General features: G+C 42.7%; 2 protein-coding genes across 2 annotated transcripts in view; one reads left to right on the top strand and one right to left on the bottom strand.

Moving 5' to 3' along the window:
* Positions 1-21,141, bottom strand: part of FYCO1 (FYVE and coiled-coil domain containing 1) — an 80,098-nt gene that overhangs the window by 11,127 nt on the left and 47,830 nt on the right. Inside the window, exon 15 of the mRNA XM_008071389.2 lies at positions 3,700-3,795. Coding sequence (XP_008069580.1) covers positions 3,700-3,795 — 96 coding nt within the window. The remainder of the gene's footprint in view (positions 1-3,699; positions 3,796-21,141) is intronic.
* On the top strand, positions 19,167-20,192 carry CXCR6 (C-X-C motif chemokine receptor 6). Its single transcript, XM_008071388.1, has one exon. The coding sequence runs from the start codon at positions 19,167-19,169 to the stop codon at positions 20,190-20,192; it is 1,026 nt and encodes a 341-aa protein (XP_008069579.1).

Raw genomic sequence — 21,141 nt, 5'->3', positions numbered from 1 at the left:
CCAAAGCTATGCTAATGAGGAGCAAGAAATGACTAAAAAACAAAATGCTCTAAAGAACAGCTCCAATACTCACCTTTGTGAAAATTTAATTCAATGCAATACTTCTCCATCTGTTAATTTAAGTTGTATTTCTAATTAAAAGCCCTTGTCCAATGTTTACAATTTTTAAGACTCTGAGGGCAAGTAAGAGGGTTCATTTTGGAAAAGATGTCTTTTCATAATGTGGAAATATGACTACATTACACGTAAAAAGTCACTTGCTCTGACTGAATGCTGAGGTATTGTGTAATTTTAAACTCCTGAAGTCTCCCTGGCACTCAGTTATTTGGATTGTGCCTGAAATCCCTCTGACCTTTCTAGCTATCATCTACTCAATGAGAACAATAGTCAGTTTCTCCGAAGGAGATACTAACAGAAACAAATCAGGGGTTTGCCATCTATGCTCAGATATCATCTTAAATAAAAGAAGTTTACTATCCACAAGACTCCCATCACTAATGTAATTGCTGCCCAGTGACTCAGTACATTCTAGTTTACATGAGCCAAGGGGTACCAATAAATTCTCTACATTCTGAGATCACCCCAACCTTTAACATGTTTCCAGATTCTCTTGCAATGTGGCTGTCAAACTTAGCTTGCCATTACACTCTTTGAAAGAGGCAGAAAAAATAAATGTCAAGATATTGTCATTCTCCTTCCATTTTATTCTGATGTCCAAACGACCTATTCTATCACTTTTATACTATTCTCTTCAAGAATTTGCCTTGGAGTCTGTGTATTCTAATTATTTCTCGGTTTCATGACTTTTCTTGTCCCTTTACTTGAACTAAGCTTTTAAAAAGTTTTATTATGGATAATTTCAAACATCTCTCTGTTCTTTCCCACTAAGCACAACTAAAGAACTTAGAAATAATTCAGCAGACAATTGTACACTGTATAACTAAAAGGTAGGAAAAGGAAGGCAGGCTGACTAAGGACCCCCAGGACTTGAGGAAAATCTCAGCAGCTTGGCACCTTCGAGTCCCCACCTACATATAATAAAAAATCACTCATCATACTAAGAACCAGGAAAATCACAACTTGAATAAGGAAGGACACTGTTCAACAGAAACCAACAATGACATTAACCAGGTGTTGAAATTATCTGTCAAGGCCTTTAAAGCAGTCATCATAAAAATGCTACAATAATAATTTAAAATCTCCTTGAAATAATAAAAAAAAGTTAAAAACAAAACAAAACAAAATCACACACCAAAGAAACAGAAGACATAAAAAAGAATCACACTGAAAATTTTAGAATTTAAAAATGACAGAAACAAAACAAAGAATAACCTCATTGGATGGGCTCAACAGCAGAATGAATATAACTGTTAAACTTGAAGACAGAAAAACAGAAATTTCTTAATCTGAACAACACAGGAAAAGAGACTAAAGAGAAAAAAAAAGAAAGAAAAGAAAAGCGCCTCAGGGACCTGCAAGACAATAATAAAAGATCTAACATTTGTTCCATTAAAGTTTCAAGTGGAGAGAAAGGGAGAGCATCTGAAAAAATATTCAAAGAAACAATGGCTAAAAACTTCTTAAATTTGGTGAAAGACATAAGGTTACAGATTCAAGAACCAAGAGTATCTCAAATAGAAAAACCCAAAGAAATTAACGCCAAGACCCATCATAATTAAATTTCTAAAAATAAAATACAAAGTAAAAATCCTGAAAGCAGCCAGAGATAAATAATATATTATCTATAGAGGAACACCAATTTGAATAACATAAGATTTCTCATCTAAAACCATGGAGGTTGGAAAGAAGTAACACCACATATTTCAAGTGTTGAAAGAAGAGAACTGTCAAATGTGAATTCTATATTTGGCAAAATAGCCTACATGTATTTTGTTAAATCCAGCAGCACATTAAAAGAATTATATACCACAGTCAGTGGGTTTTATCTCAGGTATGCAAGGCTGGTTCAATATTTGAAAATCAAACAATGTAATCCATCATATCAGCAGGTTAAGGAAGAAAAAGCCTATGATCATATCAATTGATGCAGAAAAAAGATTTGAGAAAACTCACCACCCATTCATGACTACCCAAGTTCTATTTCATTGTTTATAATTGTCACTGCTGTAAGTAGCATGCAAGAAACATTCTGATAGCTTTATCTCTGCACAGTCAATTATTATTTTCTTAGGATAAACTCCTAGACACAGGCTTATCGGATCAAAGGGAAAACAGAATACTTTAATTTATGGTACATCCTATTGCCAAGTTGCTTTTCAGAAAGGGTGTCCTAGAACTTTATATTCCCCCAGCATCAACAGCTTGTGGGTTGGCTATTTAATTCTTCCTGTTTGGTCTGCCCTGAAATTCAGTATTGTGTATGTCCAAATGTGGTCCAAGGATCACTTGAGAATTGGTTGAATAAATTGTCCATGCTCTCACAAGCATATCTAACCCTCTAGGAAATTCTATTGGCATTACCTTCAAAACAGATCCAGAATCTGCCCTCATTTCTGCCCTCTGTGCTACCACCTGGAACCCAGATTCCTACCATACCTTTCTAACTGGTCTCCCCACTTGTGCCCTTGTGCCTCATCATCAATTCTCCTCATGGAGTGATTCTATTTCAAATGTAAGTTAGGTTAAGTCACTCTTGTTCTCCAAACCTCATTCTTGGGGTTCCATTTCCATTTTAAAAGTCAAAGATCTTACAATGGCCCACAAGGCCCTAAGTGTTACAAACCATCTTCCTCTCTATGTCTCCCTTCACCTTTCTGCTTTAGTCACACTGGTCCTTTTCTTGGGCCTTGAGCATGCCAGGCATTATACTGTGTCAGGGTCTTTGCAATGACTGTTCCCTCTGCCTAAAATGCCATCCCCATAGATGTATGCCTAGCAAACTCCTTCACCTCCCTCAAGTCTTAGTGTCATTCTATTTAAAACTGCAGATTCCGTTCCCCTCTTATCCTGTTCTGTTTACTTTTCTCCATAGTAAGCACCATCTGGTAACTTACGGTATAATATTTACTTACTTATGTTTATTGTTTATTGTCTGTCAACTCCTGCTGGGATATAAGCTTCACGAGGACAGGAAGCTTTGTAGGTCCTATTCACTGATGTGCTTTAAACACCTAAAACAGTGCTAGCACATAGTAGATAGTGAATACATATCTGTTAATGAGTGACTCAATCTATTCCATGACAATTATGCAGCCACTGGACACAACACTGGAGAAAATGAAGATATGAGAAAATACTCATGCTATAGTAAGTTTTAAAAGACCACAAAATACGACTTAGAATAATTTGCGCCAAAAAATTATATGTATATACATGTATAAAAACGACTGGAAGGCTATATACAAAATGTTTGCGTATATCCAATTTCCTAATTTTCTACAATGAAAATGTCTTGCTCATACAATGAGAAAATTAAAGTGACTTTCCAAAAAGAACGGTTTGGGGGCAGGGACGACTCTAGAGGGCACAAATAACTTTCCAGAGTGATGGAACTGTTCTATATCTGAGTCATGGTAGTGATTACACCTTATTATTTGCCAAAATTCAAACACTGCACACTTGCTTAAATTTTCCTGTTTACAAATTATGCCAAAAAAACAAAGCACAAACTGAAGCCCACTGGTCAAATCAGGCCCCCAGCTCCAGCCCAGGGAGGCCCACTCGGCAGCTGCCACTCACATTAGTTCTCCAGACTTCAGTAAGCAGATTTCTGCATCCTGTCCCATGGGCATGTCTTCAGTGTCCTCAGGGGTTAGCGAGTTTGACGTGGTGTCCCTGAAATGTCACAAATGAGAACATAGCTGTTTAGCTTATTAGCACACAAGGTCCCATACCCTGGAGTCCAGTCCTGAAGTCACGCAGCCAAACCCATAATGCATGGGGAATCTTTAAATCACAGAGGCCATGACAGAGGTCCCAGCAGACTTTGTGGGCAGGGGAAGGGTCACAGGGGCAAGGGTCAAGCAGACAGGACAGGCAGACAACAGGGTTGCAGCAATTTCCCTGACGTCTTCCTGCTGGGTATAAGGAGGAGTGGACATAAACGCAAGTCCACCACCTCCTGTCCCACACTAGCAGAGCTACTGCCAGAGGCCAAGGCACAGCACCACAGATTCCCGCCTCCTCAGTGTCAGTGTATGACTATAGAAGCCTGCTCTGGCTCATCTCTGGGGGCAGGCAGTGGTGTAGGCCAAGAGGAAGGTGACGGGACAGAGCCACACACAGAGAAGGCAGACCTGATACATCATTTGCCCTCATAACCCACCACCAGCCGTGCAGCCGTGGGACCCGCCATGGTGACTCCATGGAGCACCAGAGCCAGGGAAGGGAAGTACCACACACTGCCTCTGCCCTCTCTCAGAAAGTCACAGTGTGCTTAAGAAACAGACGAAAGGTTCCAAGAAGCCCTGCAGTAAAGGTATCTATTAAATGTCAACTACTGCTAAGCAGAGAACATTTTTAACACCTGCTGAATTACTGATCCTCAGAACATACTGGCTGACTGCAGTCCCTGCACTTCGCTGCTGGGACACAGAGGTCCAGGCAGTTTCTCAGAGGCAGGGCAGGAGCCAGAATTGGATGCTCTGACTCCAGCTCAGTGCTCTCCCTGCCGTGCCCATGCCCAGTTCAGCCAGAGGCTGATAACAATCTCAGGGAGCACAGAGCCCAACCAGTTCCTCTCCCTGGAAACCTAGGTCCAGAAAAGAAAACCGGCTTGTCCCTTGTGAAGTCATTAATGAGGAAGATCTCCCACCCAGCCTGACATTTTTCCAAAGAGTTACAACAGCCTCCTTCTCAATAGTCCTGAAGGGCTTTTCTCAAATGTCTCTGGGGTAAGGTCAGTTCTGCCCTCACCGCAGCCTCGGACTCTTGCCAGCCTGGCCCCCAGGTACATGTGCTCCAGCCTCATACTGCCCACTACTGGCCCCTATCTGCCCCCACTCCCCCTAATCTACTGCTGAGTGTTTCCTGAGAGTCAGCTGTGCCCACCTGGGCTAGACACTGTAGATACAGGTGGGCATGGGCCCCACCTCACAAATGCTCTCCCCAAGGTAGGAGCAAACAGCTGGAGCCTCACTGAAAGAGCAAGACCTCACTATACACAGCAGCACATGCAAGGCCAATCGTACAGCAGCAGGCATCCAGACCATGTAATTAGGTGACCCTCCTCACTATCTTCATGCTCACCCAGGCACCAAGTTCATGATCCCACCCTTAGTGGAGCCAGAACTTGTGCTGGAAAACTGGTCTACAGGGCAGAGAGCAAGGTCTGGGTGACCGGCCTGGTGTGATAGCCATGGCCACACTTGGGAAAGGGCTCTGCAGCTTACCCAGCAAATTAACAGACTCCAGGGCTCAGGTGAGCTCAGGATCTAATATCTGGGACACCAGAAATACAAGAGAGCATGCACTGGAGACACCCTAATGTTCACAAAGCTTCTGCCTGGAGAAGACAGCAATCACTTCTGCCTGGAAATGATTCTTGCAGCACTACTGTTCACATGTCATTGCCAAGCGCACTGTAATGGGGGTGGGGGACACTCCATCCTTCCATGGGTAGCAGCACTAACATCCACAGGCAGAGGTGCAAATATGGTCTACCACAGCCCATGCCCTTTGTCTGAGGCCTGAGGTTCCTGGCTGAGTCGGCAGGACTCTGGGAAGAACCACCCAGAGTACCTGGGAGCTCTCCATGTGGACGCAGAGGGGTGAAATTCAGTGGGTCCTGCCCAAGCTTATCTTGGCTGCCACTCGACTGTGGGGCAGGGACACCTGTTCAACATCTGGTGTACCTGCAAAAGCACCACACCAAGAGTCTTTAGGAGATGACAGGCGGCTCTTTCTGGGAGCTTTCCAAGGCAGCGCCTGCAATTCAAGAAACCATCTAGTCCGACCACCCACTTGACAGCAGAGGTGACAGGCCCAAATTCACTCAGGCCTGCCTCATTTCATTTGCTTTCATCCTTGTCCAAAGCACATTTGCCAGAAATGAGATAAATAAATAATGTAGGATGAGAGAAACTGAGGATTATAGTTGGTTCTCCTAATTTTCCTGCCTTTAGGATACAGATGTCCTGATTTATTATTCCCTCTCTCCTTCCATCACCCTCCTCTATGACCACTGTGATGATAGACAAGCCCTGATTACCTGCAAGTAGATCATTCAGACTAGGTTTCCCAGACCCTCCCTGGCTATGGCTGAGGTCCTACATGAGGAAGGTAAGAGTGTGGATGGGTGGTTAATGCAGTCTCAAAGTAATGGCTAGAGCAGAGGGCTTTCTTTTCAATGGATTTTAAAATTGTAGGTAACAACCTACCTAGTAGGCTGTGAACTGATTTAGTAGGTTATGATCAACATTAAAAGAAATAAAATAGAAAAACCAAATGCAATAGTATATTGCATGTTGTGAGAATAAGCACGAGGCTCTTATTTTTCCCTTAGGTGTACACACATGCACACTGGGGAGCCATGTAAAATGTATTTCTTACTGTGGGATGCTGAGAAAATGTACAAGCAACTCTGTTAGAGGATGTCAAGAGATTTTTTTTTTTACAAGTTTGAGAATGACGGGCAACCACAAGACCACTAGAGGGCACCCCACCTCCTGCTAGAGTCATTTCCTTTCCTTATAATGAGGTAGTCTTCGAAAAGACGACAGATAAAGTCACTGCCCACGTCACCTTCCTCTTCTTCTAGCTCCAACCATGGGAGTCTACTGCTAGATGTGGTGGCCCGGTATGGCTGGTGGCATGCCACCCTATCCTGCTGAACTTCTGTCCTGGAGCTTGTGGTCAGTTATCGAAACCTCTCAAGTGCACACACTAGCCCATCAGCCTGTTGGTCCCTTTGCAGGTGGTCGTCTTGGCATTCCCAGGCACGCTGTGCACACAGCCTATGTTCAGTGTCTACATCATGTGTCTCAGGGCAAGGTTTTTCTGTCCCAAATGCTCCCAAAGGGGATGGCCAAGGCTCCATTTTACAGCCAAGTAAGAATAAAGTTTGCACACAAACAAGGCTGACGCTGAGGCAGACCTGGCACTGTGGTCCTGGGGTTCATAGATCTCTGGGCAAGGGTCACAGTGGGGTCCCACAAGTTTGGTCTCTACAGATGGAGTCTACAGTCTTTCCCTGTGACACATCAAACTGCCTTAGCTTGTTTTCCATTTAACTACTGTTCAACTTCAATCCTGCAGAGTGCCCAAGGAGTAGATCCTCCTACTGTTTAGATCACCTGGCGGAGGAGGAAATGAACATCTAGAAAGTCCCTGTGGCCCGAGATGTCTTGCTGGTTATGTGGGCTCCATCAGTGCCTCTGGTCAGCCTCCACCTATGAACAGTCCCCTGTGAACTGAAGAAGTCTTCAGTTTAGAACTGCACGTGTGGTAAATGCATTAGATAAATTAAATGAAAAATTTGGCTCCTTGGTTGCACTAGCCCCACTTCAAGGGCTCACTTGTCACCTGGGCTGGTAGTCACTGAGCTGGACAGTGCAGGTATAGAACATGCCTGTCGTGGCAGAAGACTCCACTGATCAGCGCAGGTTTAGAAGGTTGGGCTGAACTAACCACCCATCACATTAATTCTGAAACCTGGAGGCATCTTTTTATTTGCAATTAAATGTTTATTATTATATATTTATTTTAATACATTTATTTTATTTTGCTATAAGGTGCTAGTAAATTCCTAGTAGTTTTCCTTTTAGTTGTTGGCTTTCTTTTTGCCTAAAAGCCGGGTGAAGGATGACACTTCCGGTATTTTGCCTTCTGGTTACTGGGTGACTGTGGTCTGACCACATCACGCTAACTAGCATGCCCATTCTCACAACCAGCCCCTGGGGCTTTGCCGAGCAGGTCATGCCCAACTCAGTTGCCCATGCCTGGTTAAGCTACTTTTCTGCGGATCTTTGGTCATCAACTTATCTTCACAGTACTGGTCATCCATCAGAGTCTCAGAATTAGACTTTTTTTTTTTTTCCAGAGAAGTCTGTTTAAACATTTTGTTTAACCCCAAATATCTCAAATGCAAGGTCCTCCCCACCCCATGCTCCTTCCCTCCAACAAAAATACTTATGAGTATTGCTTGGCATAAATGTTCTACTGAACACATAGAAATATGTAGATGAGAAAGAGCTTATCACAATATGCACTGAATGGAATGTATTAACATGAATGATCAAAGTAATTCAAAATATTGTACTATACATAACACAGTCATCCCACAGTGATACGGTCACATTCATTATCTGAGTAATCCACAGTGTCTAAGTTTAGACTTAGATTTCAAGTCAAGAATTGTCAATGTGCAGTTAGTAGCAAAATAGGACCCATGTACATTTATTCAAAAAGATCAGGATTTGTCTCCAAAAATCCAGACATTCAGATCAGTTTCTTCTTTCCCTTTAAACAATATTTTCTTCCCTCTTTTAAAAATGTTTAATATTTCAGAAAATATTTTTCTGAAATATTTGATATAAAGAACTTCTTACAGCAATTTAAAAAATATATCATAAATAAAAGATCCCAAATTAGCATGCCTATGTCAACAAAAGGTCAAGTAATTCACCTGTGACTCTGTGAATACTTCTGAGGAAGCCAAAGCCCTCTTTACTGGGAGTGTCTTGGCAACAGAACCTCTGCATTCTATCTTGGTAAACCCAAAAGCCAAGTGAATGAAGTCATACTCCTAGAGTAGGAAGACTACTCACAGCAGTTGACTAGGACTTGTCCCAATCAGGTAAGGTCCCATAAAGTAAATGGTTCTGCCCTGGGTCTGGGCCAAGACTGACAAACCCAGAATAAAAAGATCCTTCCATGAGGGAGCTTTGAGGAGGTAATAATTGTGTCTAAACTCTCCTTAGAAATATTAACTTGGAATTAATTTTTTTAACTCTCAAAATTAAAACACCCAACTCTTTAAGATTTCAGCAGAAATATAATCTATGGAAACAAACATAATAAGCAAATGGATACCCCAGTTTCTCCCTCCATGCCTATGGTTCCCTGTCTTTGACTCCTGCTGTTCTCATCAGGTCTACCAACCCCGGGAAGGGAAGCTGCTTTTATAACTTTGGTTCAAGTGAGGACACAAATACTTTTCCTTAGTTAGTGCCCATAAAACAAAAGGTACATGCTGTCATTTAAATATCTGGTGTCTAAAAAATGATCTCCAAAAGAAAATAAATGGGCTAATTTTGGAATAATCCTTCAGTGGCCAGCTTCAAAGATGGGATTGTAATCTCACAACAACTACACCTTGGCCCTAATGGCCAGTAAATCTGTTTGGACTTTCCTGACTTCTAAGTTAAAAAAAAATTTCAGTAGCTTTGGGAGTACAAATAGTTTTTGGTATGGGTTTTAAGTGTACCCACCACACCCACCTGTGCACCTTGTACCTGAAAGGTAATTTTCTTTATCTCTCCACCCCTTCCTCCCTCTCTCCCCCTTCGGAGTCTCTGGTATCCATTATACCATTCTCTACGTCTCTGCATATCCTCAGTTTAGCTCTCACTTAAAAATGAGAACATGTAGTGCTTGGTTTTCTGTTCCTGTTTGCTTGGTTCGCTTAGGATAATGTTCTTCAGTTCCAGTCAAGTTACTGCAAAAGACATTATTTCATTCTTTTTAATGGCTGAATAGTATTCCATAGTGTATATGTACCACATTTCTTTGCCACTGATTGGCTGATGGTCATTTAGGCTGATTCCACATCTTTGCAACTGTAAATTGTGCTATAATAAACAAGTGAGTGCAGGTGTCTTTTTATATAACGACCTTTGTTCTGTTCTTTTGGGTAGATACCTAGGAGTGGGATTGCTGGATCAAATGGCAGATCTACTTTTAGTTTTTTGAGAAATCTCCATAGATTGTACTAATTTACACTCCCACCAACAATATATAAATGTTCTTTTTTTCCCACAACCACACCGGCATCTATTGTTTTTTGATGTTTCAATAATGGCCATTCTAACTAGGTGGGATCTCATTGTTGTTTTAATTTGCATTTCCCTGATGATGAGTGATGTTGAGCATTTTTTCATGTTTGTTGGTCACTTGTATATCTTCTTTTGAGACATGTCTGTTCATGTCGTTTGCCCACTTTTTAATGGGGTTATCTGCTTTTTTTCTTGCTGATGTTTGAGTTCCTTGCAGATTTTGGGTATTAGTCCTTGTCAGATGTATAGTTTGTGAATATCCTCTCCCATTCTGTAGGTCACCTATTTACTGTTGATTATTGCTTTTGCTATGCAGAAGACTTTTAGTTTAATTAAGTCCCACTTATTTTTGTTTTAGTTGCATTTGTTTTTGGGGTTTTAGCCATAAATTCTTTGCCTTGGCTGATGTCCAGAAGAATATTTCCTAGGCTTTCTTTTAGGATTTGGTTCAGGTCTGACATTTAAGTCTTTAATCCATCTTGCATTAATTTTTGTATATGGGGTTAGGGAGCAAGTTTCATTTTTCTGCATGTAGCTAACCAATTTTCCCAGCACAGTTTGTTGTATAGGGTGTCCTTTCCCCCGTGTACGTTTTTGTCTGCTTTTTCAAAGATCAGTTGGTTGTAGGTATGAGCATTTCTGGATTCTGTGTTCTGTTCCATTGGTCCATGTGTCTGCTCTTGCACCAGTCCATGCTGTTTTGGTTACTAGAGTCTTATAGTATAATTCAAAGTCAGGTAATGAGATGCCTCCAGCTTTGTTCTTTTTGCTTAGGGTTGTTTTGGTCATCCTGGCTCTTTTTTGGCTCCATATGAATTTTAGGATTTTTTTCCTAATTCTGTGAAAAATGGCATTGGTAGTTCGATAGGGATTGTGATGAATCTGTAGATTATTTGGGTAATATGGTCATTTTGACAATGTTGATTATTTTCCAATCCATGAGAATGGGATGTTTCCCCTTTTGCATCCTCTAGTTTCTATCATCGGAATTTTGTAGTTCTCCTTGTAGAGATCTTTTCACCTCATTGATTAAACATATTCCTAGGTATTTTAGCTTGGAGGATGTTATTGTAAATGGAATTGAGTTATTCATTTGGTTCTCAGCTTGGTTGCTATTGGTATATAGTAGTGCTACTGATTTGTGTGTGTTGATTTTGTATACTGAAGCTTTACTGAATTCATTTATCAAGTCCAGGAGTCTTTTGGAGGGGTCTTTAGGATTCTCTAGGTATAAGATCATATGGTTGGCATACAGAGATAGTTTGATTTCATTTCCTACTTGGATACCCTTTATTTCTTTTTCATGTCTGATTGCTCTGGCTAGGACTTCCAGGACTATGTTAAATAAGAGTGGTGACAATGGACATCCTTGCCATGTTCCAGTTTTGAGGGGATATGTATTCTACTTCTTTTTTTCCTTTCACAGTGTCTGTGGGTTTGTCATAGATAGCTTTTATTACTTTGAGGAATGTTGCCTCTATGCTTATTTTGCTAGGGTTTTTTTAATCATGAAGGGATGCTGAATTTTATCAAATGCTTTTTCTGTATTTACTGAGATAATCATATGATTTTTGTTTTTAATTTTATGCAGTGGATCACATTTGCTGACGTGTGCATGTTGAAATACCCATGCATACCTGGGATTAAAACCCACATGGTGTCATGGTGTATTTTTTTTTTTTTTAATGTGCTGTCGAATTTGGTTTGCTAATATTTTGTTGCGGATTTTTGCGTCTATGTTTATAAGGGATATTGGTCTGTAGTTTTCTTTTTTTGCTGTCTTTTCTGGCTTTTGGTATCAGAGTGATACTGGCCTTATAGAATGAGTTAGGGAGATTCCCTCCTGTTCAATCTTGTGGAATAACTTCAGTAAAATTGGTACCAGTTCTTCCTTGAAGGTGTGGCAGAATTCAGCTGCTGAGCCCATCTGATCTTGGACTTTTTTTATTGGGAGACTTCTAATTACTGCTTCAATCTCACTACTCATTATTGGTCTGTTCAGGGTTTCTACTTCTTTCTGATTCAAGGTTGGGGAGGGGGTTGTATGTTCTCAAGAATTTATCCATTTCCTCTAGATCAGCAAGTTTCTTTCATAAAGATATTCATAATAATCTTGGATAATCTTTTGAATTTCTGTCATCAGTTGTAATGTCTCCATTTTCATTTCTGACTGAATTTGAATATTCTCTGTTCGTTTCTTAAGCTAGCTAGCACTCTATTTTATTTTTTCAAAGAATCTACTTTTTGTTTCATCAGTCCTTTGCATTGTTTTTTGGATTTCAATTTCATTTAGTTCTGCTCTGATTTTCATTATTTCTTTTCTTCTGCTAGCTTTGGGTTTGGTTTGTTTTTTCTAGTTCCTTGAGGTGTGATGTTAGGTTGTCGATATGTGATCTTTCAGACTTATAAATGTAGGCCTTAAGTGCCATAAATTTCCTCCAAGCACAGCTTTGTATGTGTCTCAGAGGTTTTGATAACTTGTTTCATTGTTGTCATCCAAACATTTTTTAAATTTCCATCTTGATTTCATTGTAGACCCAAGGATCATTTAGGAGAAGATTGTTTAACTTTCATGTTTTTGCTTGCTTTTGTGAATTCTTCTTGGAATTAACTTCTAGTTTTATTCCACTGTGGTCTGAGAAGGTGCTTGATATAATTTTGGTTTTAGTTTTTTTTTTTTTAATTTATTGAGACTTGATTTGTGACCTATCATATGGTCTATCTTGGAGCATGTTCCATGTGCTGATATAAGGTAAAATATATATTCTGCAGTTTGGGGATGGAATGTTGGTTCCATTGGCTCTAGAGTCTGGTTTAACTGTTTCTTTGTTGACTTTCTAACTTGATGATCTGTCTATTGCTGTCAGTGAAGTGCTGAAGTCTTCCACTATTATTGTACTGCTGTCTATCTCCTTATCTCTTTTTTTTTTTTTGAGTTAGAGTCTCACTCGGTCACCCAGACTGGAGTGTAGTGGCTGCTCCTGGTCACTGCAGCCTCGACCTGCTGGGCTCCAGCGATCCTTCCGCCTCAGCCTTCCGAGTAGCCAGAATTACAGGCATGCGCTACCACGCCCGGCTGATTTTTTGATTTATTGTAGAGATGAGGTCTCGCTGCCCAGGCGGGTCTCGAACCCGTGGGCTCAGGCAATCCACTCACCTCAGCCTCCCAAAGGCATAGGATTACAGACTGAGCCACCGAGCCCGGCTCCTTATCTCCTTTTTTAGCTTTTTTTTAAAGGTCTAAAAACTTTCCTTGGCAAGTGTTGCTCCAAGAAAATGCCCAGCCACCCTAGGTGGAGGGCATGACTCTGGGGATTACCCAAGTTCTCTGTTTTGAGCCTTTGAAGGGAGTATAGGTTGGGGATGGGGAAAGAGCTCAAGCACCACACATGTGTACACTCTTGGCTACTCCAGTCAGGATTAGAAGGGAGCCCCAGATCACTGGGGTAACACTGTTGTGCAGGGCATGCACTGAAGAGTTTACATGGGAAGTGAGAGATTGCTATGGCCTACCTGGCCTACATTAGCGTCAGACTATATTCCTTTTACATGTCAAACTGCAGGTGACCTCAAGTATTCTCACTGCAACCAGTCTAGCCAGGCAGTCTTCAGCTGCGGAATTTGCCCTTGGGGCCCCGCCCTTCCTAGGCCAGCTAGAAAGCAGCTGCACCACCTGCAAGGGTTGAGTTCTTGGGAAATTGCGGCCGGCACTGGTCAAGGCTTTCTTCTTTCCTGTACCATTTTCGTGGGCTTCAGCACAGCACGGCTGTAGGGTAAGAGTTTCCCATAAGAGACAAGAGTCTTGCAAGGCTCAGGGGGCTCCCCAAGTCTGCAGGAGCACAGAACTCCCGAATTCCTCTCACTCACCTTCCCCACTTTGTCCAGAGGCTGCTGGTAGACTATAGTGATGCAGGTGAGTCCGGCCAGTTACAGCCCAGGTCAATGGATTTTTCTCTTCTTTGTGGTTATTATGACTCCTTTAAAGAGTTGTGGGATGTACTGCTGGTCCTGTTTCTCTCTGGGTGCTAAGGAAACTTTCTCTTGGTTTTCTCTATGGGAGAAACACACTCTGGCTGCCTCATGTTGTCCATCTTAGTAATTAGACTCTTCTCCCAACAGCAGTAGAGATCTCATCCCTGGTCCCTGGAAATGACACCCTAACAGCTCTTGCTCTAGAATGCCAGGTCTCCAGGGAGGGAGAACAGGCCAACGGTCTGACCTCCAAGATAAATCTGCAGCAGAACTTTCTGCCATTTCCTTTTCAGTCTTCCCCTAATTCTATTTAGAAAAATGTTTAAGTATTTTTGGGGAAATCCAAGACATGATTGGTACTCACGTCTTAAGAAGTTTAGAATTTTGTTTCAAAGAAAAGTAATAGCCTTGAAACAATTAACACTACCAACTGGCACACAATAAAAGGCATTTTATAAAGTGTGTAAAATAACATTTCACTAGAGGTCTTCAGATCTTTTGCCAGACCTCCCTGGGACAGCTGCATACTCAGGAAGAGTAGGCAGGGAGCACTGACTTTGTAGTTAGACAGACACTGGAGGACAGCTTGGGGACATGTGTTCTGGGCAAGTGAGCTAGTCTCTCTAATCTTCTGTTTGCTTTTGTTGCTCTTTAAATAACTAGGATGAGATAGTCATACACAGAAAGCATCTAGCACAGGACCAGGCTTGCAGTGGAACTGTCAGTCTCTGAATCCTGGGGCTATCCCTGGCCCTTGCCCTCAATTCCCGACACCTGCCCTCAGAAGAGCCTCATGAGGGGGTCTGCCTAGCAGGGAAGCAGGCTGAGAGGGAGGCCTGGTGCCTCTGCAAGAGGTTAGCTGCTTCTAGGAAAACAGAAATGGAGTCCACACCTCTATCTACTTCCCCCTCCACTAGGAGGTGCTAGGGAATGTGACCCAGGCAGACATTCCTCCAATTTCTGCCTTCCGGTGTTATTTCCCAAAAGGGTCAGTGATACTCTGTCATGGAGTCTAACAACTAGAATTGCACCGACATCAAGGTGTTCAACTTCTCGAGGAACTCCAGGAGTGGAGAGGGCAGCCCCAGGAAACCAGATGATTCCAGCCAGGAGAAGCAGGGTGGGTGGGCACTGCTTGCCAAGGGGCCTGAGTGGTATGGGTTTAAGAGGCAGGGTTGCACCAGGCTCTTTGGCAGACCATCACCTAGAAGCCTTCCAGTTCACTGGTTTGTTGATGACAGAGACCTGATTTGTATCTTTAAGTTGCCAGTTACTAGCTGTGTGCACATGGAGCTATTATTTTGGCTGTGGTCGTCAGTGTTCTTATCTATAAAGCGAGGATAATACCTATTTTGCAGGGCTGCTATGAGGTTCAGCAGCTATTATGTATGTTAGCTGCACACAGACACTGAATTCAGCCCATAGCATGGACTTTGCATTGGCCCAGACCCCAACAGTTCCAAAGAGATATGAGTAGTAAATGAAACAATTTTGAGGTACGAATGCCACATCTTCAGTGGACTGCCAACCAAACTTAATTATTCCCCTTTAGTTTATAAATAAAACTCTGGTCAGGTCCTGACAGAATAAGCCCCAAGCCAGAATGAAGGGGGTGTAGGATATCAGAGTCACCGATCCCTATCTCTGATCCTTAAATTCATGGGTGTAGGTTCGTCATATAGATTTTGATCTGAAGGATGGGGCTAGAGGGTGGGTCTCTTATAGAGGCCAATTGAAGGCTCTTAAAAAATATTCAGCGGAAACATGAACCACATCACAAAGAAGTAGAGGTAGACCTTGCTTCATGAGCAAACTCATCTCTGGAACAAACTGACAAAGCATCTCTGCTGGTGAGTCATTTGTCTTTATATTTAAAAGATGAGGGGCTGGGCACAGTAGCTCACGCCTGTAATCCCACACTTTGGGAGGTCAAGGTGGGAGGATCGCTTGAGCTCAGGAGTTCAAGAACAGCCTGGGCAACATAGTGAGACCTCACCTCTCCAAAAAAATTAAAAAATTAGCTAGACATGGTGGCACATGTCTGTACTCCCAGCTACTTGGGAGCTTGGGGTGGAAGGTTCGCCTGAGCCTAGGAAGTTGAGGCTGCAGTGAGCTGGGATTGTGCCACTGCACTCCAGACCAGATGAAAGAGTGAGACCCTGACTCAAAAAAAAAAGAGACAGGGAGGATTAACCCCAAGGGTTGCTGGGGTTCTCAGATTCCTGCCTTCAGTAGGGCACAATGCAAAATACTCAGACTACTGACTGCAACTGCTCTTGATTCAAATTCTATTGCTGCCATTGGCTGCTGTGAGGGTTAAATGAAAGAAAAAGGAAAATTCTGAACATGATTCAGGTGAACAGTAAATGTTTGTAAGTTGGTGGTACTGTTAGTGACGGCATCCCCAGCCAGACCCAGAAAATAAGGTGAGTCTAGTCATTGTCTATATTTGCTCACTGAATTATCTGTTTTCTTTTGTATTTTTAAGACAAATTATCTCAGATTATTGTTTACTTTCTTTTTTCAGTATAAATCAGTACATGACTGTAGAAACTTTGGAAATTATTAAAGAAACATAAAGGAAGAGAAAATAAGTTACCTATAATTGCACCAGCCAGAGGCTAACTGCTAATAAAATGTGGTTATTTTTCTATTTTAAAAAATATAGTCAATATCGTATAGTTTATCATGAATTCTTAAATAAAGGTCCCTAGAATACATTGCAGCAGGATGCAGGGGTTCATGAACCCCCCGAGAATTGCAGGTCTGTTTGTGTGTGTATACACATTATTTCTGAGAAAAGGTCTGCAGTTTTTATGAGATTCTTAAAGGAATTTATGGTCAAAAAAGGTTAAGAATCACAATCAATTTTATATCCTTTTTGACATCGATCTGTTGTAATATTAGTAGCTTATACTTATTTTGCATATTTACTCTGTGTTTACACTGTTCTGAGCAATTTAACAATATGGGACTTTCCAAAAGCATTAATAGTGCTTCCTAAACATTCAGCCATATTCTATTTTACGCCTGAATTATAATTTGCTGCATAATTTATCATAGTTTTACATTATTTCCAAAGTTGAATATATTATTTTTAAAAATTTTCAGCTGTCAACAGGCGATTTTGATTATAGACACTAAAGAAATAAATTTTTAAAAATCTTTTCTAGAAGGGAAAGTCATTTTTAATTGCCTGCACAGAACTGTCCAGTCCCATCTGTGAATATAATATTACAGTTTACCCATGATTACAAATGAATTTGCACAGGTCCTTCAAGGAAATGTGTGATGCCAGTGTAAGGGTTCAATAAAAGCTGGAATAGGAGGATAAAAAAGGCAAGAGAAAGCCAAGCAACAATAGGGAGCTGGACATTATTCTTAAGAGCAAAGCTGCCTGCTGTTTTTGTATTTTAAATGATGAGAACATGTTTTTGTCTCTGTGTGAAGCGATAACACAAACACATCATCATTTATCTCCAGAAAGCTTGTGGGGAGGATGCCTACTGGCTGACCTATCACCCTCAGAGATCTAACATTTGTGGTCCAGGGTAGGAACTATACTCTGAGTACTCCTTCCACGATGGCAAGGTCTGTCCTTGCTGGAGACAAAGGGTGCTTTGGCTTCTGGAAGGACCAAGGAAGGCAGTGGCATCAGGGCTGATGCTGCTTCCAGTCAGAACTCAATGTCAGGGAGAGAAGTGTCTCTGAGTGGACTAGGAGAGATTACCTCAACTTTTAAATGCCCTTGTCTGGCTAGGCAATATTTTGACTTTGCTACACCTTGCAGAGATTCTGCCCAAACACCTGATCTTCCTAAGACATCTCGAGGTGCGGGAGGGGCACAGCCTCCTCAGGTTACTGGAAATGAGCTGCTGTTACCAAGCATATGCAAGTCCATGGCAAGGATGGGCCTGGCATCTCCGGCTGATGCTACCGCAGCTGCCCCTCCTCCCATGCCACAGGTCACAGCACCTCATGCCTTGTCTGTGGTCACTGGCAGGGTAACAGGGCAGGGAGAAGGGTCAGGGAAAGTGACACATGAAGGGCTGCAGTCATTTGTACCACTGCCCATTTGAAGCCCCATTTCAATCAGGACTTACTTTGTTAAAGGCCTTAAGCCCTAAATTGCTCATCACAGAAGCCAAGGCCATGTCCCTTTCTGGGGAAATCTACCTTTTAAGAGACACCTGTAGATTAAGAACTCTTCAGAAAATGAGGCTCTGATAGTAAAAAGTTGTCAATAGGTGGTGAGAGGACAGCTTGGGCTGGGGAGAGAGGAACACCGCCCAATTCCCTGGAAGTCAGCTCAGCCAAAGTTCTAGACAGTCAGGTTTTTTTTTTTTTTTTTTGAGTTGGAGTCTCGCTCTGTTGCCCAGGCTGGAGTGTAGTAGTGGCACACTGCTCACAGCCACTGCAGCCTCAATCTGCTGGGCTCAGACGATCCTTCCAAGTAGCTGGAACAACAGGCACACACCACCATGCCTGGCTAATTTTTGTGATTTATTGTAGAGACAAGGTCTCACCAAGTTGCCCAGGCTGGTTTCGAACCCCTGGGCTCAGGCAATCCTCTCATTCGGCCTCCCAAAGTGCTGGGATTATAGGGTAAGTCACCACACCCGGTCAGCCAGGTGCTTTTCTACGTCTTGTTTCCTCATCAGTTGCCTCTGAAAATGAATGCCATTGAGGGAAAGAAAAGGCAGGAAGGACTGCCCACCCAGGCAGAGGAGTCCTGGTCATCCCCTAAACATCTGTGTTGACAGTAGAGCCCCCTGGAGGGAATACTTGCTTTAGCTTTCACAATTTAACAGAAGACGGAGCAGTGATGGGTGGGCAACTGGGATGAGGTATGGGACAGGACTCCAGGTGTTCTCCACTGCTGAGCAGTACTGCTCTTCCAAAGGCACCATACCCATGTGAACACAGGGCAACTTGTACTTTGAAAATAATTGTGAACAGGATTTTATGGAAGGTGCGTGGGGGTCAGTGATGACTTGTTACTCAGATGGGTGAGATCCTGCTAATTTTAGGGCTAGTGGAGTCCCTCATCCTATCTGAGCAATTTCCCCTCAACTTCACTATCTTCAGTAGACTGGATTGTGCTGTTCCTGAGTATCCCAGTGGGTGGGTTTAGGAGGTGACTATTTGCCTCTAATAAACATAGACAACGGGACAGTGAGAAGACAGGGAGTGTCACCCTCAGCCCCAAATATAATTCCTGGGTTCTTCTGAGCAGATGCCATGGAAGAATACAACTATGAAGATGACGGGTTCTTCAGCACATCCAATGTCAGCATCCAGGAGCATGAACACTTCCTGCAGTTCAAGAATATCTTCCTGCCCTGCACATATATAGTGGTGTTTCTCTGCGGCCTGGTGGGGAACTCCCTAGTGCTGATCATATCCATCTTCTACCAGAAGCTGCAGAGCCTGACAGACCTGTTCCTGGTGAACCTGCCCCTGGCTGACCTGGTGTTTATCTGCACTCTGCCCTTCTGGGCCTATGCAGGCATCCATGAGTGGGTCTTTGGCATGGTCTTGTGCAAGACCCTCCGGGGCATCTACACAATAAACTTCTACACGTCCATGCTCATCCTCACCTGTCTCACTGTGGATCGTTTCATTGCAGTGGTTCAGGCCACCAAGGCCTACAACCAGCAGGCCAAGAGGATGGCCTGGGGCAAGGTCATCTGCTTGATCATCTGGTTGATCTCCCTGCTGGTTTCCTTGCCCCAGATCATCTACGGCAATGTCTTTCATCTTGACAAGCTCGTCTGTGATTACCATGCTGACGGGATTTCCACTGTGGTTCTTGCCACCCAGATGTCACTGGGGTTCTTCCTGCCACTGCTCACAATGATTGTCTGCTACTCAGTCATAATCAGGAAGCTGCTTTATGCCCGAGGTTTCCAGAAGCACAGATCTCTAAAGATCATCTTCCTGGTGGTGGCTGTGTTCCTGCTGACTCAGACACCCTTCAACCTCATGAAGCTCATCCAAAGCACAAGCTGGGAGTATGATACCATGACAAGTTTTCATTATGCCATTACAGTGACGGAGGTCATTGCATACCTGCGAGCCTGTCTTAACCCTGTGCTCTATGCCTTTGTCCGCCTGAAGTTTCGGAAGAACTTCTGGAAACTTGTGAAGGACATTGGCTGCCTCCCTTGCCTTGGGGTCTCACATCAATGGAAGTCTTCTGAGGACAATTCCAAGACATTTTCTGCCTCCCACAATGTGGAGGGCACCAGCATGTTCCAGCTGTAGGCCTTGCTGGGACTCAGAAACGTTGCTCCAGCACTTACAGGGCATAGCTGCATCCGTTGGATATGATGAGGAAGGCTTTGTTTATAGCTTTTGCACTCTCATGGTGAAGTGAGTACACTCTCTGGCTGGTTTGGAATGCTTCTCAGATATGAACACATTCCATTATCTCTTGAACACCCAGGTCTGAAGCTCAAAATGAGGTCTAACATTTTTAAGGGCTTTCCTTCCTCCATCACCAAGAATGCTGAAACCAAGGGGACGACATGTGACTTTTGAGATCTCAGGTTCTCCTTGACTGGGACAGGGGCTGAAGGTTGATGAGGTGAGCACAGCCAACAAGGCTGTTGATGCAGAGGACATGCTGGGTGCCCACATTCAGAAGACCCTGCTAACTACTAGGCAAGCAGTGGAGATGAAAGCAGTCATGAAAACAAGTGTGGCCCACAGGACTCAGACATCAGATACCAGGCCCCTAAAAGAAACGAGATCAGGCTCTGCCTCACCTTGGAGTTTGACTTTTGCATAGGTAGATGCTTCTGTTCTCTTTGATTAATCCTGAAAGGACTAGTACTGGAGAATATAAATGGACCCAAACAAATGACAATAGGTTGATAATTGCAGTGATCCACGATGGAATACTTGGAAAGTGTGCAAAACAGAGTTTAAGACTATAATGAATCTCAGCAGCATTTGCAAAATGGACTCTTGGTGGCTCTGCTCATTTACAAATGGAATTTTCCAATGCCCACCACACAAACATATATAAATGTAAACACACACACACATATCATAATGCATATGAGTTTCACAACTCAGAAATAAAACTTTTTAAAAGTCACCAAACCACCTTTACCCTTAGGCAAAGTCTACTTTAATGTGGTGTGCCTAGAATATATAAAAACAGTTGTTTGGGGGCTCAGAGCAAAGGAAATAAGTTAACACTGTAAAC

This window comes from Carlito syrichta, unplaced genomic scaffold (assembly GCF_000164805.1).
Source record: "Carlito syrichta isolate Samal-C Ts95f unplaced genomic scaffold, Tarsius_syrichta-2.0.1 Scaffold314306, whole genome shotgun sequence".
Taxonomy (NCBI): Eukaryota; Metazoa; Chordata; class Mammalia; order Primates; family Tarsiidae; genus Carlito; species Carlito syrichta.
This window is presented reverse-complemented; position numbering and strand designations above follow the sequence as displayed.